This window comes from Phascolarctos cinereus, unplaced genomic scaffold (genome assembly GCF_003287225.1).
Source record: "Phascolarctos cinereus isolate Bilbo 61053 unplaced genomic scaffold, phaCin_HiC Scaffold_4;HRSCAF=312, whole genome shotgun sequence".
Lineage (NCBI taxonomy): Eukaryota > Metazoa > Chordata > Mammalia > Diprotodontia > Phascolarctidae > Phascolarctos > Phascolarctos cinereus.
In genome coordinates, this window is record NW_027555847.1 from 571,837,514 (window position 1) to 571,848,813 (window position 11,300).

At 36.3% G+C, this 11,300-nt stretch overlaps 1 protein-coding gene across 2 annotated transcripts in view; it reads left to right on the forward strand.

Annotated features, from left to right (window-relative positions):
• The window catches only part of ECI2 (enoyl-CoA delta isomerase 2), a 32,510-nt gene that overhangs the window by 19,565 nt on the left and 1,645 nt on the right, over window positions 1–11,300 (forward strand). For both annotated transcript variants that reach the window (XM_020973814.2, XM_020973815.2), the window contains exons 8-9: window positions 9,142–9,231; window positions 10,154–10,297. In XM_020973814.2, coding sequence (XP_020829473.1) covers window positions 9,142–9,231; window positions 10,154–10,297 — 234 coding nt within the window. The remainder of the gene's footprint in view (window positions 1–9,141; window positions 9,232–10,153; window positions 10,298–11,300) is intronic.

Sequence of the window (11,300 nt, forward strand, 5' to 3'; positions counted from 1 at the left end):
CAGTTTAAGACTGCTTTATAAAAATGTTGCTTAATGATCATACAAGATTTATCATAAAAATTATGAATGAATTAAAAAAATAATCATTTTGGAATCCACTTCTCCCAAGTACACATATCTTAGAACCTTGAGATGTTAGTGCTATAATCAACTTTAAAAGTTATATAATCAAATCAAATGAGAAAAGGGAAAATGGGCATTGGCATAAGCATTCATACAGCACCTATTATGTGCCTGCCCCCTTTTTTTTTTAACAAATATTATCTCATTTGATCCTCATAATGACCCAATGAGGCAGGCAAGACATATATTATTTATTTGTAGCAAACATTTAGATTGTACCTACTACGCACCAGACACTTGCTAAGCACTTTACAAGTATTATCTTATTTGATCCTCACATCAATGAGGTAGGTACTATCATTATTCCCATTTTAAATTTGAGGAAACTGAGACAGAGATGAAGTGACATGCCCAGGTCACACAGCTTGTGTCGGACATCAGATTTGAATTGGGATTTTCCTGACTCTAAGCCCAACACTTATCTACTGCCTCTGATAACATATGTAATGTGATTTGCAGACCCTAAAGCACTAAATGCTAGCTATATTATTATTTTTATTATATATAATAAAACCCTATCATTTTACTGAGAAGGAAACAGTTTCAGAAAGTTTAAGTGGCTTATTGAAATTCACATAGCCGGTGAGAGACTTTATGTTCCCCAAAAGTTCACCTTTCATAAAGGAGTATTTTATTCCTAGATATGTCTAACCTAGGCTAGCATAGAAGACCATAACTAATTTCACGGGCCTAAAACTATTTCCCAAGTAATTTTTTCTCACATTTTTGTAAGTTTTCTCAATTCAATAAATGATCATGATCTATTCATCATTTGGGATATGTTTTGCTTTTCCTAAGGGATGGATTTCTTTTTCTGTGCTGAGTATTCCATCTAGAAAAGATAGTCATGTTTCAGAACACTCAATTACCTCAGTTGTAAAATACCTGGTTATCTCATCACCTGACTCCATTCAACCTGACCCTGTAGAACACATTGTCAGAAATAATGCTTTTAAGCAATCAATCAACAGTTTATTAAATGCTTGCTGTGTGACCAGGTGCCATGCACGCTGGGAATACAAAGAAAAATTTTTAAAAATCTCTGAATTTTCCTGAAAATCAAAAGAGGGATTAATAAAATTGAAAGAGAACCATTGAACTAAGAAATAAAACTAGGGGCTGGTTTTATGAAAAACCAATAAAATAGGTAAACTATTGATTAATTTGATTTAAAAAAAAAGGAAAAAAAGAAAGAAGAAAACCATACTACCAGTATCAAAAATGAAAAGGGTGAATTCACCACTAGTGAAGAGGGAATTAAAGCAATTATTAGGAGTAATTTTGCGCAATTATATGTCAATAATTCTAAAACTCAAGTAAAATAGATGAATGTTTACAAAATATAAGTTGCCCAGATTAACAGAACAGGAAATAGAATACTTAAATAATCCTGTCTTAGGAAAAGAAATTGAATAAGCTATCGATGAGCTCCCTAAGAAAAAATCACCAGGACCAGATGAATTCACAAATGAATTCTACCAGACATTTAAAGAACAATTAATTCCAATACTATTTAAACTATTTGGAAAAATAGGCAAAGAAGAAGTCCTACCAAATTCCTTTTATAACACAAATAAGGTGCTAATATCTAAGCCAGGAAGAGCAAAAACAGAGAAAGAAAACTATAGACCAATTTTTCTAATGAATTTAAATAAAATACTAGCAAGGAGATTACAGCAATATGTCACAAAGATCATACATTATGAGCAAGTGAGATTTATAGCAGGAATGCAGGGCTGGTTCAATAAGAAGAAAGCTATCAGCATAATTGACCATATCAATAAAAAAAAACAATGGAAATCATATATTTGTCTCAATGGATTCAGAAAAGGCTTTTGACTAAATACAACACTCATTCCTATTAAAAACACTAAAAAGTATAGGAATAATACACAGTAGTAAACCACCACAGTAATCTAGTGCTTGATAAATACAAAGATCCAAGCTTTTGGGACAAGAACTCACTATTTGACAAAAACTGCTGGGAAAACTAGAAAGCAGTTTGGCAGAAACTAGACCAATTTCTCACACTATATACCAAGATAAGGTCAAAATGGGCACATGATATAGAAATAAAGGATGATACCATACACAAATTAAGGGAGCATAAAATAGTTTACCTATCAGATCTATGGATAAGGGAAGAATTTATGACCAAACAAGAGAGAGCATTATGGGATATAGAATGGATCATTTTGATTACAGTAAATTAAAAAAATTTTACACTGACAAAATAAATGCAAATAGAATTAGAAAGAAAGCAACAAACTGGGGGAAATTTTTTTCACAGCCAGTTTCTATGATAAAGGCCTCATTTTTCAGATATGTAGAGAACTGAGTCAAATATATAAGAAAGCAAGCCATTCCCTAGTTGATACATGGTCAAAGGATATGAACAGGAAGTTTCAGAAGAAATCAAAGCTATCTATAGTCATGAAAAAATGCTGTAAATCACTATTGATTAGAGAAAAGCAAATTAAAACAACTCTGAGATTCCAGCTCACATCCATCAGATTGACTAATATGACAGAATAGGAAAATTAACAAATACTGGAGGGGATGTGGGAAAATTGGAACACTAATGGACTGTTGGTGGAGTTGTGAACTGATCCAGTCATTCTGGAAAGCAATTTGGAGCTATGCCCAAAGGGCTATAAAACAGTGTGTACTGTCGCAATAAAAATCTGCAAATAAGGGAAACTCAGGTTCAAAGTTCTAAGCACAGGGGCAGCTAAGTGGCACAGTGGATAGAGCACTGGCCCTAGAGTCGAGGATCTGAGTTCAAATCTGCTCAGACCAAATACTTGACATTTACTAGCTGTGTGACCTTGGGCAAGTCACTTAACCCCAATTGCCTTAAAAAAAAAAGTTCTAAGCATAATGATTTATTTGCAAGGCTAGCAGTTGCCAACAAATTTGGTTCATCTGCCTCCTCAGTAGTCAGGGACAAACACAGGGGTTTTACAGAGCGTCTTTTATAGTAGTAAAACAGGATCTGGGAAATTATAGAATCTTGAAAAACTTGTTTGGTTAAAGCAGGCCAATTGACTTGCAGTTGGGCTAGATACATCCAGGAACAGTGCAGATGTAATTTCTCACTTTTGCCAGCATTCGGGATATAGGCATGTTGGGAGTGAAAGGGAGCATTTTGGAGGAGGGACAGCCACCATCTAACTTAATTGGTGAAGATATCATATCAACCTGTCCATCAAGGGAGTTAGTGCTTATTGTCTTTCCTTCTCCAAGAGGACCAAAATGACATCACTATGTTGGGTCAAGGTATGGTGTGTCCAACTGTGGCTGATCAGACCAGTACAAGCTCAGAAAGCTCTACCACAGGTTGGGCACAAATAGTCCATATGAACGTTTGGAGTGAAGATGTCTTTAAATTTGCACATCTCATGTTTCTTTTGAGCTATTGTAGTTCTGCTTTGCTTATGAAGCACAGTGCCTTCTTTGATGTGGGCATGTCGTGCTGGGCAGTCCCATCAAGGGAGTATTGCACTAAGTGAAATATCCTGTTACTATGGAAGGTGTCAAAATGTTAACCGAACACAGAACTAAACACAGAGGGTAACTTAGACTTGAGAAATGAGGAAATGTTTACGCTAGCTCAACTCGGCTGCAGGAACTCAACTCTGCAAAAATGAGGAACTTAGTCTCTGACTATGGCGACTATATACCTCTTAATCTAAAAGCTATCTGAATTAGACCTTACAAGCTAAAATAAATTTTCAGGATAATCAATACTAACTTAATTAGGAATTATTTTTATCAATACCTTTTGACCCAGCAATACCACTATTAGGTCTGTATCCTAAAGAGATTTAAAAAAAAAAAAAGGAAAAGGAAAAGGACCTATATGTATAAATATATTTATAGCAGCTCTCTTTGTGGTGGCAAAGAATTGGTGGTTGAGGAGATGCCCATCAATAGGGGAATGGCTGGTAAGCTGTGGTATGTGATTGTGATGGAATACTATTGTGGTATAAGAAATGGCTATCAGGATGGTGTCAGGAAAAATCTGGGAATACTTATATGAAATGATGCAAAGTGAAGTGAGCAGAACCAATAGAACATTTTACACAGGAACAGCAATATTGTATGATGATCAACCATGAATGAATTAGCTATTCTCAGCAAAACAGTGACTGAAGACAATTCCAAAGGACCTGTGATGAAAAATGCTACCCACTTCCAGAGAAATAATTGATGGAGTCTGAATGCAGATCAAAGCATACTTTTTTTTTCTTGTGTGTGTGTTGGGGAGGATGGGTCTGTGTTTTATTTCACAACATGACTAATATGGAAATATGTTTTGCATGATTGCACATGTATACACACACACACACACACACACACACACACACACACACACACACACACACACATATATATATACATCCTAAATCAAATTATTTGCCTTCTCAAGGAAGGAAGGAAAGGAGAGAATTTGAAACTCAAAATTAAAAAAAAATATGTAAAATTGTCTTTACAATTGGAAAAAAATCCCTGCCCTCATGGGATTTACATTCTGATAGCATAAACAAGACATACACAAATTGGCACATATAAGACAAACACAGAGTAGATGTAAGGTGGTGTTAGGTAGGTGGAACACTGTGCTAGGTGCTAGGGATACAAAGATAAAAAAATCCTGACCTCAGGGTTCTTAAAAGGGGAGAAAGAGAGGGAGAAATAAGTAAAGGGATGAGTAAATATAAGATAATCTGAGAATAATTGCTTGCATTTATAGGGTTTGCAAAGCACTTTACAAATATCATCTCATTGGATCCTTGCAACCACCCTGTGAAGTAGGTACTATTTATTATTCCCATCTTAGAGATGAAGAAACTGAGATAAACAAAGTGACATACACCCAGGGGCCATACACCGAAGTAAATGTCCAGGGTTGGATTTAAAATTATATCTTCCTGACTCCAGGTCCAGGCCTTTATCTACTGCACCACTGAGCAGCTAGATGAGAAGGGAGAAAACACTTCGATTTTGTGAGATTAGCAAAGACTCCCCATAGGAGAGAACACTTAAGCTGATTGGAAGGATCTCAGAGGTGGGGAGGGCATTGTATTCCTGGTGCAGGGGACACGTTATAAGGATACTGAGGTGTGGACTATGAAAAGGCAGAGTTCTGAAGACGTGAAGTTCAACAATTTGACGAGAGCATGAATTACAAAAAAGAGAGTAAGGTGAACGAAAGCTGGCACCAGGTTGTGGGACATTACATCTCCTTAAGGATTAAAAAGTATAGCCACATAGACACTTCTTCTGCCCTGATTTTTACTGTCTTTCCATCGCTATTTTAGGATTCAGGATGAGAAAAAAGTGATTCTGTCAAAGGATTTTGCCCAAATGTATTGTAAACAAAAGCATTCAAGGGAATACCCTCACTGACTGACATAAAAAGAAAGAAACATTATTCAGACAGGCTGCTGTTGATGAGAGGGCACCCCACCTAAGTTAACCCAGGCATCAGCTAATGACTAGGGAAGGAAAAGAAAGAGTTTTAGATTGGGAATCCAGAAGCTTGTGTTCTAAGCAGCTCCACTACTGACTTAATACTTAGTAAATATCTTCACCTTTCTAGGACTCTGTTCCCTCATCTGTATAGTGAAAGGGTTAGACTAGATAAGCTCACAGGACCCTTCCAACCCTGAAATTCTATGCAGCAGGAGTAACATATACAAACTGCAGTACATAGACAGGAAACACTACCCCTCTCCCCAAACTGAGGACCTCACTTTTTATTTTATTGAGAAAATTGACTCACTGTGCCAGGAGCTCCCTCTTCTCCCTTTCTCATCATCTCAGAACTTCTTGACATCACCCCCCACTCTCGCCTCCTTTAATCTGTAATAATGAAGCCTCCCTTCTCCTTGCCCAGGCCAAGCCCTTTTGTATGTGTCCTTGATCCCATCCCCTCCTGTCTTCTCTACCAAATTGCATGTACCCTTAATCATCCCCTCTCATTCTTTAATCTTTTTTTCATTCAAAATATATTTCTATGTTAGCCATGTTGCCCTCCCCCCCCAAAAAGTAAAGGAATTGAAAAAATATGTTTCAATCTGTGCTTAATTCATCAGTTCTCTCTCTGGAAATGGATAACATTTTTCTTTTTTTTTTTCCTTAATCTTTTAAAAATTTATTTCATTAGATATTTCCCAGTGTAAAAAATTTTAACATATTGTTTTTAATTTTGAGTTCTAAATTCTCTCCTTTCCTCCTGGTTCTCCCCCCTCCTTGAGAAGGCAAGTAATTTGATATCAATTACACGTGTGAAATCATGCAAAACATATTTCCAAATTAGCATGTTGCAAAAAAAACAAACAAACACAAGAAAAATAAAGAAAATAAGAAAAGTATGCTTCACTCTATGTTCAGAATTCATCAGTTCTGTCTCCGGAAGTGAATAGCATTTTTTTTGTCATGGGTCCTTTGGATTTATCTTAGATCATTGTCTTGATTAGAATAGCTAAATCTTTCACAGTTGATCATCTTACAACGTTGCTGTTACTGTGTAAAATGTTCTGCTGGTTGCGCTCACTTCACTTTACATCAGTTCTTAAGTCTTCCCAGGTTTTTCTGAAACCATCCTGATTATCGTTTCTTATAATAGCACAGTGGTATTCCATCACAATGACATATCACACTTTGTTCAGCCATTCTTCAAATAATTATCTCCTCAATTTCAAATTCTCTGCCATCACAGAAAGAGCTACTATAAATATAAATGTACATATAGGTCATTTTTCTTTTTTTAATCTCTTTGGGATACAGAGCTAATAGTGGTATTGTTGGGTCAAAGAATTTTATAGCCACTATTTGTAGCCCTTTGGGCATAGTTCCAAATTGCTCTTCAGAGTGATTAGATCAGTTCACAACTCTACCAACAGTGCATTAGTGTACCTATTTTTCCATGTCCCTTCCAGCATTTGTTGTTTTCCTTTTCTGTCATGTTAGCCAATCTGATAGATATAATGTGAGACCTCACAGTTATTTTAATTTGCATTTCTCTAATCAGTAGTGATTTATAATATTTTTCATATGATTATTGATAGCTTTTATTTCTTCTTCTGAAAACTGCCTCTTCATATCCTTTGACCATTTATCAGTTGGGGAACGGCTTTTATTTTTATGAATTAAAACAGTTCCCTATATATTTAAGAAATGAAGCCTTTGTCAGAAAAACTAGCTATAAAATTTTTTCTCAGTTTTCTGATTTCCCTCTAATCCTGGATGCATTAATTTTGTTTGTGTAAAACCTTTTTTGATTTCATGGAATCAAAATCATCTGTTTTACTTCTTGTAATCCTTTCTGTCTCTTGTTTGATTATAAACTCTTTCATTATCCATAGAACTGACAGTCTTATTCTCTAATCTTAACCTTTCTATATCTACTGGTTCCTTCCCTGCTGCTGTCAAACATGCCTAAGTCTTCTCATCCCTAAAAACTTCCATTACACTGTACCATCCACTTCCTATATTGCTCCTCTGTTTCTCAATTTATATCCTAGAAAAAACTGTCTATATTTACATTGTCTCTACTTCCTCTCATTCCTCAATCCTTTGCAATGTGACTTCTGTTTTTTTATCACTCAACTAAAATTGTTCTTTCCAAAGTTATCAGATATCTATTAATTGCCAAATATGAAAATCTTTTCTTAGTCCTTACCCTTTTTGACCTCTTAACACTTTGACACTATTGACCACTTTCTCTACCTAGAACCTCTTTCTTCTTTGTGTTTTCATGACACTACTATCTCTTGGTTCTCCTACCTGTCTGACAGGTCTCTTTTGCCAACTCATCATCCATATAATACCCTCTAACTACGAGTGTTCTTCAAGACTCTGCCTTGGGCCCTCTTCTTTTCTTTGTGCATGCTCTTTCTCTTTCCTTCAAAACCCGTCTTCCAGACTTCCCTATTTCTGTCAAAGGTTCCACCATTCTTTGTTCAGTTTGTTCTATCTTGGAAACTCCATGATTCTGACTCACCTTTCTCTCCATGTGAGCAAAAGGCCTATTTCCCTGCCCCGTCTTTCCTACATATACTAAAAAAGAGTTATATCATAGTAAATATACTCCTCCTCAAAAATCAACCTTTGAAGCCAAGTTCTTCTCCAATGTGTGCCCCATATGCGTCTATTACAATTTTAACAGTAGTATCTATCTAATTGGTATCTATTACTGATCTTTCCATAACTATAGCTGAGATATTCTGTTTATATCTCTCTATTTGCAATTGTGCCTGTTTTATTTAATCAAGGAGCATTTTTTTAAGGTAAGATTTCATTTGAAAAATAAAGGTTTTAAAATGCTCTTAATTTCTTGCTTGCTCCCTAATTCAGCTGTAAATTTTAAAAGCACCTTTGAAAAACATTTAGGGAAAAAATCAGCCTATGTATCTAATCATAATCTGAATGAAACCTAAGCATTCAGTTTAGACTATAATTATTGTAACTTAGTTCCCTTCTGTCTAAAATTCATGAAGACTTTTATTCTTTGTGAAGCACAGAAAAAATTCAAGACCTGAGGAAAATCTAACAATGTCCATGCTTTAGGCAATTTTCAAGTTAACTAAAAGTCCTTTAAAACTAACTGGTTTTCATTTAAAACCAAACTGGGCATGGTGATGGCACACACCTGTAATCCCTGCTATTGGAAAGGCTACAGCAGGTGGTTCTCTTGAGTTCAGGGGTTCTGAGCTATACTAGAGCTGAAGCTATACTAAGGCTGGCACCAATGCTATTAAAGCTGCCCTCTCCCTCCCCAGGAAGCAGGGGGCCACCAGGCTGCCTAAGGAGGGAAAAGCCAGCCCATGTCAGAAGCGGGTCAAAAGCTTGGTGCCAGTCAGCAGAGGGAGCAAGCCCACTACATTTCCAGCCAAGGCAAAGAAGACCTGGTCCTACAAAAATAAAATTAGATGGACAGATAAATAGATGGATGGATAAACAAAGCCAATTGAAAAGCCACAACAAGAGTGTTTTTGTTTGTTTTAACAGGCAACATTTCAGACACCATTTGCTCAGCTGGGCCAGAGTCCAGAGGCATGCTCCTCTTATACCTTTCCAAAGATAATGGGTCCAGTCAAGGTAAAATCATTGACATCTTAATGGGTGGCATGAGGAGAATAAGGCCAATGTGTTACATACCACCTTCTTTTAACATTTTGTTAATTGTTTTAAGTATAAAAGAATATGATATATTATTTTGAAGAGTTATGCAGAACTAGCTTCTTGGGAATGTGGGCATTTGCCTGTTAACCCGTGGGAAGAGTACGTTACTTAACCAGAAGAGAAATTGGTTTGTGGGCAGTAATGATAGCCCACTGAATGTGAGTTGAGCTTTTACATATCTGTTCTTCAGAGTTAATCAGGGTCTTACTCTCTGCTCCACAGGCCAGACAAACTCTGATCAAGTAGGCTGAGTCCCAGGGTGTCAGACCATCTAGAGGGACAGTTTTAGATACTGAGGAATAGAGGCAGTCTATGACAGCATGTTACTAAATAGGTTTTATTGAGGAAGCTTACTTAACAAGGCTGGGCCTGGGTGGCAACCAGTCCTAGCCAGATGTCATAGAGGAACAGAACAAGAAAGACTTGGTGTCAAAAGATGGTCCATGGTCACATAAGTGGTTATGTAAGTTTTACAAGGGCAGTTCCATAATAGAGCTGTGTTACTATTATATAACCGTGATACCAAGATGTAAAATATACTGAAGTCATGTCCTTGTTTCCCAGTCACACACATGGTGTTGTCTCTTCTGTGGGGAAGGGCTCCTGAGAGCTGTTGGTATTTTTTATGAGATTTTTTGGGGTAGAAATTAGGCAGGCAGTGAAGATCAAGCTTAGTATTTGCCCATCCCTGCTTCTCACCCATATCTCTCTTTCCCAAGAGGTGCAGATTACACCAAGCAAATGTCCCAGTGCCCACAGAGAATAAATCAGCCACTGACTATCAGATGCTTATGTTTATTTCATCAAGCTAATATCTTCACCTTGCTTTTCAATTTAGGCAGTTGAGATGCTTATTTTTGGAAAGAAGTTGACAGCCCGAGAAGCTTATGCTCAAGGACTTGTTACTGAGGTTTTTCCTGATAGCACTTTTCAGAAAGAAGTTTGGACCAGGTTGAAGGCATACTCGCGACTGCCCGCACAGGTAAGTGCTCATGTTTTCACATATATAGGTCTGTGGAAATAACTTTCTGAAAAAGGAGGAAATTCTCCTTAAAAAGAAACAAGTAGGAAGACATGCTTGGAATGGCATCTTGGTATCTAAATTTTTTAATTTTAGAAATCTTGATATGTGATATTTGCCTTTGAAAGTCCTACCTTTGGTCATTCAAATACTGTACTGAAGCCAATGACTCACAATATATTTTTCAGAAAACCTAAAACCACAGTCTTTTGACATAGAAGCTCTTAGGGTGAGAAAGACCTCAAGCAAAACATGAAACATTTCATTTTCTTTGCATAAAATATGCAGTCGACATTTGTTATTTTAGTGACATAAATGGAGAGAGATTTGAGGGGAGTAGAGAGTCACTCTGTGACATTACGCTTAGGGTTGTGCTACAACTCTAAAGGCAGTTTCCACTTTTTTTAAAATTTTGATTTAAAGGGCCTCCACATGCCATTTAATGCTGTGCATAATTATTTTTCTATAACAGTAAAATCTCGTCTTAGGAAAGAAGGTCACGTAACACATTTTAGATATTCGGAGAAGTAAAAAGTAGACTTGACTTTGTAAAGTACGTTGTAGTACTTTGTAATACATTGACTAAGATTTTTTATTCATTAATTCATTTTGCTGACCATTCAATAATTTAAAAAATTTTATCTACTTTTTTCAATTAAGAAAACAAAATCTATTTTCTCTCCCTCTCACTTCTTCCATTGAAAAAAACAAACAAACCCAAAAACAAAACCCTTAAGACAAATCTACATAGTCAAGCAAAACAAATTTCCGTTATTGTCCACATCCTAAAAATAGATGTCTCTGTACACTGAGACCATTACCTCTCTGTCAGGACATGGGTAACATGCTTCACCATCAGTTTCTGGAATCATGGTTTGTTATTAAATTGATCAGAATTCTTTCAAAGTTATTTTTCTTTCTTGTGTTGATGATAATTATATAAATTATCCTCCTGGTTTTGTTC